Below are 21,862 nucleotides of genomic sequence, written 5' to 3'. Positions count from 1 at the left end.
CTCCTTTTTGGATTTCCTTCCCATTTAGGTCACCACAGAGCATTGAGTAGAGGGAACTATGTGCTATACAGTAGCTTCTCATTAGTTATCTGTTTTATACCTAGTAGCGTATATAAGATATCAACACCAACTGAGAGGTAGCAGCCATCTGGAGTACTTGTTGAAAAGGTCTCAGGGCTCAGAGAGAAAGGATGCAATGATTAACTAATCATCCACGGTCCAGGGGTGGGAGAGCAGCAGGATATATGCCACGTAGGCGCCATGGATGCGGACTATGTCCGCTCGGTACGATACTAACAGTTATATTACCATCTCCTTCCTTGTACGTCTGCCCTGTAAACACTTCTTCGCTGGACCCCAAAACAGGAGAGCTGCGTCAGGCCCTCGTTAGAAGCACTGCTGCCTAGAAGTTCAGAGGTGGTTCTTATTCAAGTGCATTTAGATGTCTTTCTTAGCAACAGCCTGCCTACCCCATCACATTCTCCTTAAAACTATTTAACTTGGGATTTCCCTCAAACTGGATTTGTGTGTCCCACGATTCTTACGTTTTAGTGGAATAGGTCTGTGGGGGCACAGAGTAGCTGGGTGTAAAGTCGTGAGTTCCTTGGCTTTTGTCACCCAAACTGAAAGTCTCCACATTTGTGCTTTTGTGCAGCTGGACAATCCAGATGAGCAAGCGGCCCAGATCCGACGAGAGCTGGACGGACGTCTCCAAATGGCAGACCAAATAGCCAGGGTAAGGAAACGCTGGGGACATGTGCTGGGGGACCGGGCCAGAGCCCCACACCGGAAGTGCACTGATCGTTAAGGGCCGTGGAAAGATAAAACTGAGAATTTTACCTTCTCAGGAAGAAGAGGATAATCACCTGGTCGGGTCCTCAACCCTTCTTTCTCAGGGCAAGTGTCCTAGACACAGCTCATGTATTTCCTATCCTCCAATCAATACTCAAACTCCAGCCTCACCTTTCTTCTGAGTCCCAGACTTACATTTCCATCAGTCTGTCGAGCATTTCCACGTGGCCAGTCCCCTGCATTTCAGGTTGGATGTGTTCCAAATCTTAACTGCCCGCCGAGTACACACACCTGCATAGACTCCTCACGTGGCCTCCACGCAGTTACCATGGATGAAACCTCCCAGTCACTGTCAATTTCTCCTTCCTCCCCAGAACACTCCACACTCCCGTCTGCCACCTGGCTTCTTGATTCTGCCTCCCAAATGTGGGCCAGATCCCTTTACTGGTTTCCGGCACCACTGCTAGTGCTTTGATTCAGGCCCCTCATCTTCCACGCCTGGATCTTACAATAGCCTCCTAGTGGGTATATCCCTGGCTTCACTCCCTCCCTGTGTCCTGTCCATCCTGCATGTAATCATCATTCGAAACCTCATATATGAACATCTCATAACAGAGCCTCCAAATCCTTCAATAGAACCCTCCAGTGTCCCCAGAACAAGATCTCAGTGCTTTAGAATGATACTCAAGGCTCTTAATCCACAGACCATATCCTTCTTTATTGGCCTCACCTCCCACAACTTTCCCACCAGAGCTCCCCATTCCAGCTCTACAGAATGTCTCCCTCTGAATATCCCAGGCCCTTTCCAACCTCAGTGCCTTTGTAGCCACTAGTGTTTCAATGTGGATTGACCTTTCTCCTCTCCTGCACTTAGCAAGCTCTCCTACTCAGCCTTCAGTCCTCAACTGAAAATCCCTTGTCTAAGAGCTGAGCTCATCCTGCCCACTTGTGCTTTCTTCTTGCCACGTGTAAACCTTTATTATGACAGTTCACTGAATGGTGACTATTCATTTACGTGTCTGAGTCTCCCAGTAGATGGGATTGCTCTAGGGTTGGGATGTCTCCCTGTTGAGGACTGGGAGCCTAAGCATTATCTCCTGTTCTTTTTTTTTTTTTTTTGCGGTACGCGGGCCTCTCACTGTTGTGGCCTCTCCCGTTGCGGAGCACAGGCTCCAGACGCGCAGGCTCAGCGGCCATGGCTCACGGGCCCAGCCACTCCGCGGCATGTGGGATCTTCTCGGACCGGGGCACGAACCCGTGTCCCCTGCATTGGCAGGTGGACTCTCAACCACTGCGCCACCAGGGAAGCCCCTATCTCCTATTCTAACTGTTCTACCATTTGTGTTAACAGTAATCGTGCTAGTGGCATTTCTTCAGCACTGACTCTGCGTCAAGCATGTTACATGCTTTACATATGCCATCTCATTCCATCCTCCAAACAGTTCCATAGGGGCATTTGTTATTCTTGTTTTAGAGATGGGAAAATCTAGGCTGGACATGAGAGGTACTAGTTAAGAGGCTACAATGGACCCTTCACTCAAGTCTAAGTATCAGGACTGGGCTCACCCTACGTGCAAAATTTAAAAATGGGGGTCGGAGTGTGGGGGAGGATGAGCACAGGGTGGAGCTTGGTGTTCAGCCTTCCTCTCTATGGAAAGAAGCATCTCAGGATTTGTACCCGTGGAAAGGAATTCTACTGGAAGAGAAACCGAAGAGAGACTCCAAGAAGCAGGAAAATCCCTTTTCGTGCTCAAGCAGGAAAATCCCCTTTCGTGTGTTGAAACGTTCTGCATCTTGTTCTTGGACACCTTCAAAGTTTATGGTCGGGTCGTCTGGCTAAAAGTAGTATGTAGTTCTCTGGCTAAAGGTAGTGTAAAAGGCTCTTATGTTTGAAAATCCTGCTTAATGTGGGAGTAAACATCAATAAGGCTTCGGAATGTACTTCTCTAAATTCAGCACCTCCTCAGCAGATTATCCAGAAAATAGAGGTCATTTGGTCCATGCCCTGCCCTTAGGCAACTATTATATCCCCAACTAATAAGTATTCGTGCCACTTAAAGAAAATTTTACACACACACACTTCAAAAACAAGCTCATGGCACCTTTATTTTAGTTGTCTTGTTTACTTTTAAGGCTTAACATGATAATTTTAGAAACTTGCGTAAGCTAATTTTAATTTTTAAAAGACCATGGGTGAACAACTGTTACATAGTGCGCCAAGTTGCTCATTTCTGAACAAAGATCAAAGAACTCTCGCGAGGAGCTTCAAGATGGCGGAAGAGTAAGACGCGGAGATCACGTGCCTCCCTACAAATACATCAGAAATACATCTACATGTGGAACAGCTCCTACAGAACACCTACTGAACACCGGCAGAAGACCTCAGACCCCCCAACAGGCAAGAAACTCCCCACGTACCAGGGTAGGGCAAAAGAAAAAAGAAAAAACAGAGACGAAAGAATAGGGATGGGACCCGCACCAGAGGGAGGGAGCTGTGAAGGAGGAAAGGTTTCCACACACTAGGAAGCCCCTTCGCGGGTGGAGACTGCAGGTGGCGGAGGGGGAAACTTCGGAGCCGCGGAGGAGAGCGCAGCAACGGGTGCGGAGGGCAAAGCGGAGAGATTCCCGCACAGAGGATGGGGGCCGACTGGCACTCACCAGCCCGAGAGGCTTGTCTGCTCCCCCGCCGGGGCGGGCGGGGCTGCGAGCTGAGGCTCAGGTTTCGGTAGGAGCGCAGGGAGAGGACTGGGGTTGGCGGAGTGAACGCAGCCTGCAGGGGGTTAGTGCGCCATGGCTGGCCGGGAGGGAGTCCAGGAAAAAGTCTGGAGCTGCTGAAGAGGCAAGAGACTTTTTCTTGCCTCTGTGTTTCCTGGCGCGCGAGGAGAGGGGATTCAGAGCGCCGCTTAAAGGAGCTCCAGAGACGGGCGCGAGCCGCGGCTAACCGCGCGGACCCCAGAGACGGGCATGAGACGCTAAGGCTGCTGCTGCCGCCACCAAGAAGCCTCTGTGCGAGCACAGGTCACTCTCCACACCCCCCTTCCGGGGAGGCTGTGCAGCCCGCCACCGCCAGGGTCCCGGGATCCAGGGACAACTTCCCCGGGAGAACGCACGGCGTGCCTCAGGCTGGTGCAACGTCACAGCGGCCTCTGCCGCCGCAGGCTTGCCCCGCACTCCGTGCCCCTCCCTCCCCCCGGCCTGAGTAAGACAGAGCCCCCAAATCAGCGGCTCCTTTAACCCTGTCCTGTCTGAGCGAAGAACAGATGCCTTCCGGCAAGGCAGAGGAGGGGCCAGATCCTCTACACGCAGAGGAGGGGCCAGATCCAAAGCTGAACCCCAGGAGCTGTGTGAACAAAGAAGAGAAAGGGAAATCTCTCCCAGCAGCCTCAGAAGCAGCGGATTAAAGCTCCACAATTAACTTGATGTACCCTGCATCTGTGGAATACATGAATAGACAACGAATCATCCCAAATTGAGGAGGTGGACTTTGGGAGCAACGATATATATATATTTTTTTCCCTTTTTCTCTTTTTGTGAGTGTGTATGTGTATCCTTCTGTGTGTGATTTTGTCTGTATAGCTTTGCTTTTACCATTTCTCCTAGGTTCTGTCTGTCCTTTTTTTTTCGTTTTTACTTATTAAAAATTTTTTCTTAATTATTTTTTACTTTAATAAATTTATTTTATTTTATTTTTACTTTATTTTATTTTATCTTCTTCTTTCTTTCTTTGTTTCTTTTCCCGCTTTTATTCTGAGCCGTGTGGATGATAGGCTTTTGGTGCTCCAGCCAGGTGTCAGGGCTGTGCCTCTGAGGTGGGAGAGCCAAGTTCAGGACACTGGTCCACCAGAGACCTCCCAGCTCCACGTTATATCAAACGACAAAAATCTCCCAGAGATCTCCATCTCAACGCCAAAACCCAGCTCCACGCAACAGCCAGCAAGCTACAGTGCTGGACACCTTATGCCAAACAAATAGCAAGACAGGAACACAACCCCATCCATCAGCAGAGAGGCTGCCTAAAATCATAATAAGGCCACATACACCCCAAAACACACCACCAGACGTAGACCTGCCCACCAGAAAGACAAGATCCAGCCACATCCACCAGAACACAGGCACTAGTCCCCTCCACCAGGAAGCCTACACAACACACTGAACCAACTTTAGCCACTGGGGGCAGACACCAAAAACAACGGGAACTACGAACCTGCAGCCTGCAAAAAGGAGACGCCAAACACAGTAAGCTAAGCAAAATGAGAAGATAAAGAAACACACAGCAGATGAAGGAGCAAGGTAAAAAACTCACCAGACGAAACAAATGAAGAGGAAATAGGCAGTCTACCTGAAAAAGAATTCAGAGTAATGATAGTAAAGATGATCCAAAATCTTGGAAATAGAATGGAGAAAATACAATAAACGTTTAACAAGGACCTAGAAGAACCAAAGACCAAACAAACAGTGATGAACAACACAGTAAATGAAATTTAAAATTCTCTAGAAGGGATCAACAGCAGAATAACTGAGGCAGAAGAACGGGTAAGTGACCTGGAAGATAAAATAGTGGAAATAACTACTGTAGAGCAGAATAAAGAAAAAAGAATGAAAAGAATTGAAGGCAGTCTCAGAGACCTCTGTGACAACGTTAAACGCACCAGCATTCGAATTATAGGGGTTCCGGACGAAGAAGAGAAAAAGAAAGGGACTGAGAAAATATTTGAAGAGATTATAGTTGAAAACTTCCCTAATATGGGAAAGGAAATAGTTAATCAAGTCCAGGAAGCACAGAGAGTCCCATACAGGATAAATCCAAGGAGAAACACACCAAGACACGTATTAATCAAACTATCAAAAATTAAATACAGGGGGGCTTCCCTGGTGGCGCAGTGGTTGAGAGTCTGCCTGCTGATGCAGGGGACACGGGTTCATGCCCCCGTCCCAGAGGATCCCACATGCCGTGGAGTGGCTGGGCCCGTGAGCCATGGCCGCTGAGCCTGCGCGTCCGGAACGGGAGAGGTCACAACAGTGAGAGGCCCGCGTACTGCAAAAAAAAAAAAAAAAAAAAAAAATTCAGGGACTTCCCTGGTGGCACAGTGGTTGGGAATCCACCTGTAAACACAGGGGACACGGGTTCGATCCCTGGTCCGGGAAGATCCCACATGCCGCAGAGCAACTAAGCCTGTGAGCCACAACTGCTGAGCCAGCGCTCTGGAGCCTGCGAGCCACAACTACTGAGCCCGCATGCCTAGAGCCCATGCTCCGCAACAGAAGAAGCCAGCACAATGAGAAACCCGCGCACCACAGCAAAGAGTAGTCCCTGCTCACCACAACTAGAAAAAGCCCTCGCACAGCAATGAAGACCCAACTCAGCCATAAATAAATAAACAAGCACTCTTACTTTTAAAAAAAAATTAAATACAAAGAAAAAATATTAAAAGCAGCAAGGGAAAAACAACAAATAACACAAAAGTGAATCTCCATAAGGTTAACAGCTGATCTTTCAGCAGAAACTCTGCAAGCCAGAAGGGAGTGGCCAGACATATTAAAAGTGATGAAGAAGAAAAACCTACAACCAAGATTACTCTACCCAGCAAGGATCTCATTCAGATTTGATAGAGAAATTAAAGCCTTTACAGACAAGCAAAAGCTAAGAGAATTCAGCCTCACCAAACCAGCTCTACAACAAGTGCTAAAGGAACTTCTCTAGGCAGGAAACACAAGAGAAGGAAAAGACCTACAATAACAAACCCAAAACAATTTAGAAAATTGTAATAGGAACATACATGTTGATAATTACCTTAAATGTAAATGGATTAAATGCCCCAACCAAAAGACACAGATTGGCTGAATGGATACAAAAACAAGACCCATATATATGCTGTCTACAAGAGACCCACTTCAGACCTAGAGACACATACAGACTGAAAGTGAGGGGATGGAAAAAGATATTCCAAGCAAATGGAAATCAAACGAAAACTGGAGTAGCAGTTCTCATATCAGACAAAATAGACTTTAAAACAAAGACTATTAGAAGAGACAAGGACACTGCATAATGATCAAGGGATCAATCCAAGGAGAAGATATAATAATTGTAAATATTTATGCACCCAACGTAGGAGCACCTCAATACATAAGGTAAATACTAACAGCCATAAAAGGGGAAATCGACAGGGACGCAATCATAGTAGGGGACTTTAACACCCCACTTTCACCAATGGACAGATCATCCAAAATGAAAATAAATAAGGAAACACAAGCTTTAAATGATATATTAAACAAGATGGACTTGATTGATATTTATAGGACATTCCATCCAAAAACAACAGAATACGCATTTTTCTCAAATGCTCATGGAACATTCTCCAGGACAGATATTATCTTGGGTCACAAATCAAGCCTTGGTAAATTTAAGAAAACTGAAATCGTATCAAGTATCTTCTCTGACCACAACGCTATGAGACTAGATACCAAATACAGGGGAAAATCTGTAAAAAATACAAACACATGGAGGCTAAACAATACACTACTTAATAACCAAGAGATCACTGAAGAAATCAAAGAGGAAATCAAAAAATACCTAGAAACAAATGACAGTGAAAGACGATGACGCAAAACCTATAGGATACAGCAAAAGCATTTTGAAGAGGGAAGTTTATAGCAATACAATCCTACCTTAAGAAACAAGAAACATCTCAAATAAACAACCTAACCGTACACCTAAAGCTATTAGAGAAAGAAGAACCAAAAAAAAAACCCAAATTTAGCAGAAGGAAAGAAATCATAAAGATCAGATCAGAAATAAATGAAAAAGAAATGAAGGAAACGATAGCAAAGATCAATAAAACTAAAAACTGGTTCTTTGAGAAGATAAACAAAATTGATAAACCATTAACTAGACCCATCAAGAAAAAAAGGGAGAAGACTCAAATCAGCAGAATTAGAAATGAAAAAGGAGAAGTAACAACTGACTGCAGAAATGCAAAGGATCGTGAGAGACTACTGCAAGCAACTCTATGCCAATAAGATGGACAACCTGGAACAAATGGACAAATTCTTAGAAATGCACAACCTTCCAAGACTGAACCAGGAAGAAGTAGAAAATATGAACAGACCAATCATAAGCACTGAAATTGAAACCGTGATTAAAATTTTTCCAACAAACAAAACCCCAGGAGCAGATGGCTTAACAGGCAAATTCTATCAAACATTTAGAGAAGAGCTAGCACCTATCCTTCTCAAACTCTTCCAAAATATAGCAGAGGGAGGAACACTCCCAAACGCATTCTACGAGGCCACCATCACCCTGATACCAAAACCAGACAAAGATGTCACAAAGAAAGAAAACTACAGGCCAATATCACCAATGAACGTAGATGCAAAAATCCTCAACAAAATACTAACAAACAGAATCCAGCAGCACATTAAAAGGATCATACACCATGATCAAGTGGGGTTTATCCCAGGAATGCAAGGATTCTTCAATATACACAAATCAATCAATGTGATACACCATATTAACAAATTGAAGGAGAAATCCATATGATCATCTCAATAGATGCAGAGAAAGCTTTCGAAAATTCAACACCCATTTATGATAAAAACCCTCCAGAAAGTAGGCATAGAGGGAACTTTCCTCAACATAATAAAGGCTGTATATGACAAACCCACAGCCAACATCATCCTCCATGGTGAAAAACTGAAAGCATTTCCTCTAAGATCAGGAACAAGACAAGGTTGCCCATTCTCACCACTATTATTCAACATAGTTTTGGAAGTTTTAGCCACAGCAATCAGAGAAGAAAGAGAAATAAAAGGAATCCAAATCGGAAAAGAAAAAGTAAAGCTGTCACTGTTTGCAGATGACATGATACGATACATAGAGAATCCTAAAGATGCTACAAGAAAACTAGAAGAGCTGATCAATGAATTTGGTAAAGTAACAGGATACAAAATTAATACACAGAAATCTAGCATTCCTATACACTAATGATGAAAAATCTGAAAATGAAATTAAGAAAACTCTCCCATTTACCATTGCAACCAAAAGAATAAAATATCTAGGAATAAACCTACCTAAGGAGACAAAAGACCTGTATGCAGAAAATTATAAGATACTGATGAAAGAAATTAATGATGATATAAAGAGATGGAGAGATATACCATGTTCTTGGACTGGAAGAATCAACATTGTGAAAAGGACTATACCACCCAAAGCAATCTACAGATTCAGTGGAATCCGTATTAAACTACCACTGGCATTTTTCACAGAACTAGAACAAAATATTGCACAATTTGTATGGAAACACAAAAGACCCCGAATAGCCAAAGCAATCTTGAGAAAGAAAAACGGAGCTGGAAGAATCAGGCTCCCAGACTTCAGACTATACTACAAAGGTACAGTAATCAAGACAATATGGTACTGGCACAAAAACAGAAATATCGATCAATGGAACAGGATAGAAAGCCCAGAGATAAACCCACGCATGTATGGTCACCTTATCTTTGATAAAGAAGGCAAGAATATACAGTGGAGAAAAGACAGCCTCTTCAATAAGTGGTACTGGGAAGACTGGACAGCTACATGTAAAAGAATGAAATTAGAACACTCCCTAACACCATACACAAAAATAAACTGAAAGTGGATTAAAGACCTAAATGTAAGGCCAGACACTATCAAACTCTTAGAGGAAAACATAGAACACTGTATGACATAAATCACAGCAAGATCCTTTTTGACCCACCTCCTAGAGAAATGGAAATAACAAAAATAAACAAATGGGACCTAATGAAACTTAAAAGCTTTTGCACAGCAAAGGAAACCAAAAAGATGAAAAGACCACCCTCAAAATGGGAGAAAATATTTGCAAATGAAGCAACTGACAAAGGATTAATCTCCAAAACTTACAAACAGCTCATGCAGCTCAATATCAAAAAAACGAACAACCCAATCCAAAAATGGGCAGAAGACCTAAATAGACATTTCTCCAAAGATACACAGATTGCCAACAAACACATGAAAGGATGCTCAACATCACTAATCATTAGGGAAATGCAAATCAAAACCACAATGAGGTATCACCTCACACCAGTCAGAATGGCCATCATCAAAAAATCTACAAACAGTAAATGCTGGAGACGGTGTGGAGAAAAGGGAACACTCTTGCACTGCTGGTGGGGATGTAAATTGGTACAACCACTATGGAGAACAGTATGGAGGTTCCTTAAAAAACTCTAAATAGAACTACCATACGACCCAGCAATCCCACTACTGGGCATATACCCTGAGAAAACCATAATTCAAGATGATACATGCACCCCAGTATTCATTGCAGCTCTATTTACAATAGCCAGGACATGGAAACAACCTAAGTATCCATTGACAGATGAATGGATAAAGAAGATGTGGCACATAAATACAATGGAATATTACTATGCTATAAAAAGAAATGAAATTGAGTTATTTGTAGTGAGGTGGATGGATCTAGAGTCTGTCATACAGAGTGAAGTAAGTCAGAGAAAAACAAATACCGTATGCTAACACATATATATGGAATCTAAAAAAAAAAATGTCATGAAGAACCTAGGGGCAAGTCGAGAATAAAGATGCAGACCTACTAGAGAATGGACTTGAGGTTACAGGGAAGGGGAATGGTAAGCTGGGACAAGTGAGAGAGCTGCGTGGACATATATACACTACCAAACGTAAAATAGATAGCTAGTGGGAAGCAGCCGCATAGCACAGAGAATTCAGCTCGGTGCTTTGTGACCACTTAGAGGGGTGGGATAGGGAGGGTCGAAGGGAGGGAGACGCAAGGGGGAAGAGATATGGGGACATATGTATATGTATAATTGATTCACTTTGTTATAAAGCAGAAACTAACACACCACTGTAAAGCAATTATACTCCAATAAAGATGTTAAAAAAACCCAAAAAACTCTCTCCCTTGGCCCACACCACTGGGTATTTTGATACCTAATAGGATGTTACTGACAACTTAGAACTAGACTTTCTTGGACAATGAGATAGGCAACTAAAGTAAATCTTGGGCAAAGTATATGGAGGGTATATTTCAAAGTATATGGAGGGTATATTTAAACATTCAGGAGGATTTCTATGGGAATCTTCCCACTACTATCTCCTGTTCTCCTGGAAATTGACTGTCTTCTTTTGCAATATTCGTTCATGCCAATGGCCCCCTTGCCACAGTTACTTGGTTCTGGAAGTGGACTCCTCACCCAAGTGGAACCAATCACATCTCCCAGCCTGCCCCGGCCATTAGTGATTGGTCCAGAAATGGATGCAACTAAACCAATGAACCCCTTCACAGGCACCTGTGGACTGTAGGCCAACAGAGCTATGTCCTGTAGTGGTAGAAAGATGTCTGCAGCCATGTTCATTTTTTCAGTGTAGGGGAAAGAAGATAAAAGAGTGAAGCTAACATACATACAAAGATAAACAGAATATACTGAGATCCTCAGGGTGTTCAAGACACTGAATCTACTTCTTCCTGATCGTCAACTGTGTAACTTTTTCCTTCAGTTTAGTTGGATTCCAAGAAAAGGAAATTCTACTTCTGCTTAAACCAGCCTGGCTAATACTGAGGAAGAGTGAGAAGTATCTCATCTACTAAAAATTAAATATCAAGTTTTCAGATACAGGCTAGTTCCTGAAAAGATATTGAAACAAAGCACCCATGCTTATCTTCTTTTAGCATGCCCTGATTTTTCTATTTGTAGCATCACAGTGAATTTTATTGAGGGTGTGCAATTCAACCCATATGGCTAAACGTCAGCTCCTGTAAATATCATAACCAGAAATTCCTGGAGATAGATGTCATCCATCATACATAATTCACTGTGTTCTCTGAATTATAAGATGGGTAGAGTGTCTTCATTGCAAATTAGAAGCACCAACTCAAGGAAGCTTTTGAGAGAGGGGATTGATTCTAGGGAGCAAGGAATGTCTCACAGAGCCCACGGGCAAGGTACAGCCAAGACCTAGGAAGGGAGTGGAGCCAGGGGCCACCAAGTGGTCAGGACTTTCCCCCTTCCCTTGAGCCTGTGTGTCCCATTCATTATTCCTTCTTTCTCTGCAGACCATCTTTCTTTGCTTCTCAGATGGGAAACATGGCTGTTCCACAGTTCTCCGTGTTTCCAGGATGGCCAAATAGAAAACCATTTAGCCAGTCAACCTCTGTCTCAAATCTTTCTCCCAATCTCCTCTTTCAGCTTTTCTCATTACCCCCTCACATTCACAATTTCAAGAGTCAGTCTTCTGACTGGCCCCGCTTAGTTCAAGGGCCAACCCCTAGAGCAGTCGATCAGTCCGCCGTGGAAAGGGGGTGAGGTCTCAGTGAACACGTGGATGCTAGAGATAATCACTGAGGGAGAGGGTGGTACCGACAAGGTAGGGCTCTGGGTGGGGTGATCATTATGAATTGGGAGCCCCTCGAAGTTGTGTGCAAAGTAACTGTTGCTTATGCGGTGTTTACCATGTGCCCAACTCTCTTCTAAGCATTTTACATTTGAGAACCTACCTAACCCTCCAACAACTTTATGAGAAGGGTGCTCCCAGTATCCCCATGTCATAGAGGCGGCCGAAGCACAGACATTAGAGGCCTTGGCCAAGCTCATTCACTGACCAGAACCTTCTCTCTTAACCAGTATGCACACTACCATTACAAAATGCCTTCCCAAACATAGAGCCTCATTTCCCCATGGCCCCAATCCAAAGATCCAACATGCCCTTCACCCAGGACTTCACCTTTCTGCATCCTGACCTCTCTCTCTGCTGATCAGTCTTTATTAATTTGCCCTGGCTATGCAATTCACGTAAACTCTCGTTTAGACCTGTGCCAAATGATCCTGCGAGTTAACGATGATTCTCCGCAGTTCAGGCACATCAAAGAGTTTAAGTGACGTATCAAAGTTGACACAGCTAGTAAGTAGAAAGCCGAGTGCTTTAATTCCAAGTTTCACGTTCTTTCTTTTGAGTAGTCAGATGACAGGCAGTTACACCAGGACAAGACTGCCCCCAGCTCCTCCCTCCCTGACGGTTGCCCCTCCGGGAAACTGCTTTCTGTCTTGCACGAAAATTTGCTGTGCCTTCCCTTCAGTTTATCCAGAAGCCCAAAGGAAGCAAAAGCAGCAGGCAGAATGGGCTCCTGGAATTCTGAATCCCTTCCACTTTGATTTCCTTGGCATCTGGGAAAGAGGTGGTGGAGACCTAGGTGGTTCCGCCAGCAGCATTCTTATCCTCACATGCTTACAGAAGGCAAATGTTTGTCTTTTCTTCCTGGGAGAGAAGGGAGGCAAGTGCAAGGTGGCTTTCCTCTACCCGCAACCCTACCCTGTAATCTGTCAGTTCAGTCACACCAACATCCAACGAACGAATCATCAGAGACGGCTGTGTGAGCCCTCACTGTGAACATCAGATACGCTGCCTTAAAGATCCATGAAGAGATCTGAATGCATTTTTTAAATGTGGTAGAAAAGACTTCTTAATCCCTGCTGAAACATTTTCCCAAATCCTCTCATGTTGACGTTAAAGAGTCCCCAAATTTCACCCAGGAATTAAGCCTAAGTTATTTAAATTGTGTGATTAGAAGTTGACATTGGAGCTTAAACAGGCAGCTTGTGGCATTAGTGCTGCTGTGATATTTGCCAGTTCTTTTGGCCACGTTTTGGGTAAAATTCCAAAATTCTTGAGCTGATTATATAAGACAAATACTACAGCTTTTAAAATAGAGGTAGAGGTCTGGGAGTGAAACACCATTGTTTTTTCAAGCTGTCATTTCAGTGGGGAGTTGCCATTTAAACCGCATTCTCTGCAGAAGCAAAATGACCATCTCATACCACGGTCCCATTGCAGGTATTAATGATGTGCCTAGGTGAGAAGTGACATCCACATATTTCCCTGATGGAAAAGTTCTGCTCCATACATTGCCAACAATCAGATAAAAGTAGAATCCTCTCCTACCAGAGAATGATAGCACCCCCAGCTTACAAATGAACGTTGTTGTACCTGGCATCTACCCTGTGTCCAAGCACATGGTAGAAATTTAGTTCAATTTTTGGCCTGCAAGAATGTGTGTAGGGAGCATCTCCCTGACTCTGGCCTTTGTAAGGCAGCTAAGAACCCAGAGGAATCTGAGTTCAAAGAAAAATCTAAATGCCAAGGGCGTTCATTCAAGGAAAAGGAAGTCCACCTAAATCAAAGAAGCTGAGGAAGTAAAACTAAGCCACTTAAGGACAGCTTTGAGTAAAAGGACCAATCCAGGAAACTACTAATATAATACCTGTGCCCAAAATGCCTTCTAATATCTGTGAGGCTGCTTTTGAAATGTGTTTATAGTGGGGCTGCAATTGAAAACCCCTTTAGAAAGTCAGCCTAGATTGACAGAATGCTATTCCTTCTCAAGGCTTAAGTACTCAGAGTAGAAAAATGGCCTTGTTTTCCCTTGCAGACTTCAGTGGGGTTTTTTTTAATTTATTATTTATTTTATATATATATATATATATATATATATATTTTGTCTTCATTGCTGAGCGCGGGCTTTCTCTAGTTGAGGCGAGCAGGGGCTACTCTTTGTTGCGGTGCGTGGGCTTCTCACTGCGGTGGCTTCTCTTTTTGCAGAGCACGGGCTCTAGGCGCGCGGGCTTCAGTAGTTGTGGCTCTCGGGCTCTAGAGCGCAGGCTCAGTAGTTGTGGCGCACGGGCTTAGTTGCTCCACAGTATGAGGGATCTTCCTGGACCAGGGATTGAACCCATGTCACGTGCATTGGCAGATGGATTCTTAAGCCCTGCACCACCAGGGAAGTCCCCAGACTTCAGTTTTATAAGCATCTTTTTATGATGTCATTAGGAACTGTCCAAGTTCTGGGAGGAGTGGTCATTCTTTGGATTTTTCCAATATTCTCCTGCAGAAAGTTTGGTGGATGCCAGCTCTGGGCCAGAGTTGTGGTATCTGTAATTACTGGGTCTTCTTCCAAAATTTCAAGACTGTGGAGTTAAAAGGCCTTGAGTGAGTCCCAAAGATGGGTGTGATGAAGGGACTGCACTTGATAGTAAGGCTGATTGGCAGGAGAGAACCCACTTCACAGACACAATGGTTTTTCTCTCCATCTCCATGGCAACTGCAGGGCCAGCAGCTGCCAGTAAAATCAAAGGTACACTTACCCAGCTCCTCCAATATCCCATATAGTTAGAAGGTTTGGGCCCCAGTACCAGGAGGAAAGAGATAGATCAGTGTCCCAGCCTTCAGGCTGTTAGTATGTAACCTGTGCTGCTTGGCAGCCTTTAACATCAATTAACTTACCTCATTCTTCTCTTCACTCGTTAGAATGACCATGTTCAAAAGAAGAGGGGGAAGTATTTTGTGATCACGTTCAGTTATGTAGACCTTCTTGGATTCATGGTTGCCTATTACATATTTCTCAGAAAAGAGCAAATAAAAGTGGCCCTGTCTCAGCCAACTCAACCCGGTGTCAAACGCTTCCTCATCCATCAGACTCTCAGCCTAAGGGTCACCTCCTCCGGAAGGCTACCCCTGATTCTCTCAGGAAGAGATCACTTCTCATCTACTTCCATCAACCATCTACCTTGAAGATCTTTAAAGATCTTTCCTTAAAGATCTTTCCTTAAAGATCTTTCCTTAAAGATCTTTCCTTAAAGATCTTTCCTTAAAGATCTTAAAGATCTTTAAAGATCTTTTAAAGATCTTTCCTTAAAGATCTTTCCTTAAAGATCTTTCTCTCTGCTAGCTGTAAAGCTCCAGGACAGTTCGCATCCTTTCATCATGATCTCCCCACGCCTAACACTGTGCCAGGCAGAGTTTGGGTGGCAGTAAATATTTTCTAAGTGATGATGGCCCAGCAGCCCAGGGCCTTTGTCATAAAGGATACTCACGTTTTTGAGGCTCACATTTGTCCTCTGATTGAGCCCAAGAATGATAAAACGCCAGCCCACTGTGCAAAAGTTTCGAAGATACGAGTCTTGAGTATTGAAAGGAAAATAAGAGAATCTCAGGCATCTAAACTGCAAGAGGAATAACTTGGCTTTCTTAGAATTAGAAAAGCAATAAAAGTCAAAGCTCCTTTCTGTGACTCTAAATACCCTCCTCTCTCCTCTTCTCTTCCTTCCCTCCTCCCTCCCTCCTTCCTTCCTCTCTCTCACAGTCTCTCTCCCCCCTCTATCTCCCCGTCTCTTTCTCGCTCTTTGTCAAGTTCTTACGCTGCTTCCACTTGGTCCAACATGGACAATATGGCAACCACCCAAGAATCTATCTTTTTTTTTTTTTTTTTTTTTTTTTTTAGCATAAGACTTCTCCATGTATAAGCCCTTTTGCATCAAGAATAGTCACGTCCAAGGGTATTTTAGTTCTAGTATTTACTTTTTTTTTTTTAACATCTTTATTGGAGTATAATTGCTTTACAATGGTATGTTAGTTTCAGCTTCACAACAAAATGAATCAATTATATATATACATATATTCCCATATCTCTTCCCGCTTGCGTCTCCCTCCCTCCCACCCTCCCTATCCCACCCCTCCAGGCGGTCACAAAGCACCGAGCTGATCTCCCTGTGCTATGCGGCTGCTTCCCACTAGCTATCTACCTTACGTTTGGTAGTGTATATATGTCCATGCCTCTTTATCGCTTTGTCACCGTTTACCCTTCCCCCTCCCCATAGTCTCAAATCCATTCTCTAGTAAGTCTGTGTCTTTATTCCTGTTTCACCCCTAGGTTTTTCATGACATTTTTTTTTTTTTAAATTCCATATATATGTGTTAGCATACGGTATTTGTCTCTCTCTTTCTGACTTACTTCACTCTGTATGACAGACTCTAGGTCTATCCACCTCATTACAAATAGCTCAATTTCGTGTCTTTTTATGGCTGAGTAATATTCCATTGTATATATGTGCCACATCTTCTTTATCCATTCATCCGATGATGGACACTTAGGTTGTTTCCATCTCTGGGCTATTGTAAATAGAGCTGCAATGAACATTTTGGTACATGACTCTTTTTGAATTATGGTTTTCTCAGGGTATATGCCCAGGAGTGGGATTGCTGGGTCATATGGTAGTTCTATTTGTAGCTTTTTAAGGAACCTCCATACTGTTCTCCACAGTGGCTGTATCAATTTACATTCCCACCAACAGTGTAAGAGGGTCAAGAATCTATCTTTATGATCTTACTGTTGCAGTTTCACCACTGATCGCAATCTCAACATCTCTCAGTTCAGTTGCTTGAGTGATTAAATCCAGTTGATTGCTGGCCACTTAGTAGAATTAGCTGGATGACTTTAAGTCAGGTGCCCACATATTAGACATCTTATTTTTCTGCCACCCAGAATTGGCAAACCAATTCATGTTCCGTGGGACCCAGGTGGAGTTCTACCCTGAGCCACAGGGACAGAGGAAATAACGCAGGCCTAAGCAATTCAACATGACATCACTGGCCATGGAAACTGGTTCAGGGTATGCACATAAGTCAGACTTCAGGTGAGGATTCTGAGATAAAAGATCCTCCATCTTCTGTGAGCATTACAGGAGAAGATGTTCACTCTTCCTTTAGATAGTGTGATGTGGTGTTGGGAGGTACAGATCTTTAGCAATCTTTTTGTCACATTAGAAGGAGCCAGACTGAGCATGAAGCCAGCCCAGAAGAACCCAAACCAAGTTTTGGAGGAAAAACTCAGTTATAATGATATTATCTGACTCCTAATTCCAGTCTTGTCTGAAGCTGGTTCTACCCTAGGACATTTTCAAACCTATACATTCCTTCATTGTTTAAGCCAGTTCGAGTGGATTTTTCTGTCACTTGCAAAAAAAAAAAAAGTCAAACTGATTTGATTTGCCACTCACCTGCTCATTTATGGAGCTGGGCTGCAGAGAGCACATTCATGTTTGAAGTGGGAAATGATTCTTTGAGAAGGTGATTGATCCAAACTCTATTCATCTGAGGCACCTGGACAACTCAGAGGTATGAAGTTGGCTAAAGCATGTTGCCATTACAACTGAACTCTCAAGGAATGAAAAAATATAGAGTTCAGTTCTGATACTGAATTGCTTTATCTTCTCTTCTAAGGAATTTTAATCATGTTTTTCATCACTTGTTTAATTTTTTTTCAATTTTTCTTCAAAACAGTTAACTATTCTTCTTAGAAATAGCCACAGGCTGTGTTTGAAACATCTCAAATGAGCTCCTTTTGAATTATTCATGTGAAAAAATCTCTATAGATATCCAGAAATAGGGTGCTTTTCTGTCTCCTCAGCTTAAAAACAACTGGCTGCATTTTGCTGAAAAGAAAAACTGTTTGAATTGAGACCGGATTTGAAGAACATCACCCCATTTTTCTTTCCGTAGATCACATTTGCTGGAGGAAACTTGGGTGGGGGGAATAGAACTATAATAAAATATTTGCCTCTTTCTTACTATATGTTTATGTATGTGTTTCTTACCTGTTAGAGATTATAAATAACTAGAAGGCAGGCAGCTGTCTACTCAACCCAGCTGAACCATTTTTCTAGCACGATGCCACAATATCTGGGCAAATGTCACTAGTGGTAGATGTCAGCAGAGCTCTGGACTGTGTTTACTCCTCTGCTCATTCCTTTCTCTTTCTTTACAAGGAACGCAAATTTCCCAAGTTTGTATCCAAAGAAATGGAAAACATGTACATTGAAGAGCTGAAGTCATCCGTCAACCTGCTCATGGCTAATTTGGAGAGCATGCCAGTTTCCAAAGGCGGCGAGTTCAAGCTTCAGAAACTCAAACGCAGCCACAACGCTTCCATCATCGACATGGGTGAGGAGAGTGAAAACCAGCTCTCCAAGTCAGACGTCGTGTTATCTTTCTCCCTGGAGGTAAAAGCCCTAGACCCTTGAAAGTTTCGCAGGCAGGACATGGGTGATGAGATGCCTCACAATCAGCTTGTTTTCCTCCTTGCACCCCAGGAGCAGTTATTAAAATAACAGCTTACTAAGCGTAGCTCAGCTAATCGGCAAGTAATTTCCCATCTCCAGGAGACCATACTTTTTCCTTAGGAAATGTAGTCCTAAGAACCACTTACTAAATTTAATGTTGGATTACTTTCCCCAACTTAAAGCAGCCCTTAAGGGTTTTGTAAATACCTTGTGCAATTTAGAGAGTTTAACATTTTGGCAACCTGTGTTACAAAAAAAGCAATCTAGTATCATTTCATGGTGGGTTGTCAATTTTCTCTCCCATTCTCTCTCCCTCTGGCTGCCCCATTAGAGAGTCCCTTGTTGCAGTGGAGACTCTTTTAGTTTGTCTCATCACCCCAAGAAAGAACCCATTTTGGCCAGAACTGTGGCAGAAGGCTCAACATGTCAATATTTCTCTGTAACTTTTACTCACATGTTTGTTTATCATACGTATAATCTAAGGAGTAGATCTGATCTAACCACGTCAGAATTATTGAAAACTGGTTCAGTATGCACATTTCCTGTGCCACCCAGAACTGTTGACCCAGAGCTCTAGAGGATGAGAATATAAAATGGTGCAGTCACTTTAGAAAACAGTTTGGTGGTTTCTCAAAAAGCTAAACATAAAATTACCATGTGATCCAGCAATTCCACTCTTAGATATCTACCCAAGAGAGATGAAAACACGTCACCACAAAGACTTGCTTACAAATGTTTATAGCAGCATTATTCATATAGCCCAAAATGGAAACAACCTAAATGTCTATCAGCTGGTGAAAGGGCAAAATGTGGTTCATCCATATGATAGAATACGCTTCACCAATTAAAAGGAACAGGCTACTGATACATGCTTTGATTTAGATGAACCTCCAAAACATTATGCTTAGTGAAAGAAGCCAGACACAAGAGGCCGCATATTGTTTGATTCCATTGATATGAAATGTCCAGAAAAGGTAAATATCCAGAAACAGAAAGTACGTTAGTGTTGCCTGGGGCAGGAGGTAGAAACAGACGTAAGGGACCTTATTGGGGGAGATAAAACTGTTCTGAAACTGATTTATGATGATGGTTTCTACAACCTAGTAAATTTATTTATTTATTTTTAATATTTATTTATTTGGTTGCACCAGGTCTTAGTTGCGGCAGGCGGACTCCTTAGGTGTGGCTTGCAGGCTCCCTAGTTGCAGCACATGGACTACTTAGTTGCAGCTCGCTAGCTCCTTAGTTGCGGCACGTGGCCTCCTTAGTTGTAGCATGCGAACTCTTAGTTGTGGCATGCATGTAGGATCTAGTTTCTCAATCAGGGGTCGAACCCAGTCCCCCTGCATTGGGAGTGTGGAGTGTTCACCACTGCGCCACCAAGGAAGTCCCTAAATCACTGTATTGTACACTTGAAATGTGTGAATTATATGATATGTAAAATATGCCTCAATAAAATTGTCAGGAATAAGAGCTCTAGGCAGAGTATAGCCCTGGAATGTGCATTTTAATGAGCTGCCCAGGTACTTCTTACACTCCAAAGTTTGAGAACCATTCGTAGCATATGAAAGCTCAACCCCAAAAGGATTTTATGATAATCCAACATTTAGGGAAACCAAGAGAATAGATCCGATTTCTATAGATTTAATTAAAATTTGTAAAGACTAAATTAATATTTGAGAACATCATTAAGGCTTGCTGTGAATTAACTGCAGGTAATTTGTTTTACTGTGCTCAGTTCAGATTGAGATAGTCACATTACAGGGTTTTCAACATGTATTTTGCAGGTGGAAGAAGCAGTATTCCATTAAATATAGAGCACTTGGTGTGTGAAAAACTCATCAGTGTAATTTCACACAAACTTCCTTTCTTTCTTTTTTTTAATACCGCCACCTGAGATACTGAATGCTTTTCCTTGGGTGTCTTTGGATTTGATTACTGCCAATTAAAGGTGGCAATTTATTTCCTACTGCCTCTTGTCTTCCTCCTGAAAGGTGGGGGGGGTGGGACGTGGTTTATTGATATTCATGGAGCTTTTAAATCTGCAATTTTCTAATTCTTCGTCAGTACTCAATATTACACAGCTGATTATCTAAAATATAGATGTGGGTGAGTCCCCAACCATACTGCCAGACGTACATGATTCAAACAGGCTGTAACTTGGAAGTACAAGTACCGAATGAAATGCTCTAGGGTTCCCAAATACTGTTTAATTAGAACACTAAATTGCACATCATACTAAACCAGCCAGCAAAAAGCATTGAGTATCTATTTGTGAATGTGTTTTGGCAGACACAGTTAGGGGGATAAAAAGAGAGAGAGAGAGGCCTGTCACAGCATCAGGGCAGACTAGGTTTGAATTTGCAGGTTGGTACAAGACTTATTTTATGTAATTATAGAATTGCATGGCTAGAAGGGACAGCAGAGAATAGTTACCTGGAGTAAGAGAACTGAGGTCCAGGATTACAAGTGACATGGCCCTGGGTGGGTGGAGTGCTCTGATGAAAACTAATAGGTATTTGTAGAATCCTTCACCATCATTCACTCAGTGAATCCTCACAACAGTCTTTCAAGGCATTTGCAGATGTGGAAACAAAGCCTTGGAGTGGTTAAGAACCTAGCAAATGATTACACAGCTAGTGAAAATGTAGATTCGGGATTTGAACGCATCTTTAAAATTCTAAAAATCGTCTTCTTTCTCCAGTGCCTCTCATTTCTTTTCATTTGATGGTTCTTTCCACCCAGTGTAAAAATTTCAATTACATACATCATCTCATATGATCCTCACACAATGGCCATGGAGAGAGAGAGAAGACGTATCGTTATCCCCACTATACAGATGAGGAAACTGAGGCTCAGGAGATTTGAAAGAAAAGTACAGTGACTTCCAGGTCAAGATCTGCCCAACATCACATGAGTAGTACCCTGGCTCAGCAGCATCAATATTCACATCATCAGGGAAATGGTTAGAAATGAAAAGTCTTACATACACACACTACTATATATAACATAGATAACCAACAAGGACCTACTGTATAGCACAGGGAGCTCTACTCAATATCCTAGGATAACCTATATGGGAAAAGAATCTGGAAAAGAATGAATATATGTATATATATAACTGAATCACTTTGCTGTACACCTG

General features: G+C 42.8%; 1 protein-coding gene across 17 annotated transcripts in view; it reads left to right on the top strand.

Annotated features, from left to right (window-relative positions):
• CADPS (calcium dependent secretion activator) overlaps positions 1-21,862 on the top strand; it is a gene marked incomplete at its 5' end in the record, with an annotated part of 486,465 nt that overhangs the window by 210,824 nt on the left and 253,779 nt on the right. For all 17 annotated transcript variants that reach the window (XM_082664108.1, XM_082664107.1, XM_082664102.1 and 14 more), the window contains 2 exons: positions 656-736; positions 18,424-18,657. In XM_082664108.1, coding sequence (XP_082520234.1) covers positions 656-736; positions 18,424-18,657 — 315 coding nt within the window. The remainder of the gene's footprint in view (positions 1-655; positions 737-18,423; positions 18,658-21,862) is intronic.

This window comes from Grampus griseus, assembly GCF_964374135.1.
Source record: "Grampus griseus genome assembly, chromosome: 10".
NCBI classification, from domain to species: domain Eukaryota; kingdom Metazoa; phylum Chordata; class Mammalia; order Artiodactyla; family Delphinidae; genus Grampus; species Grampus griseus.
This window is presented reverse-complemented; position numbering and strand designations above follow the sequence as displayed.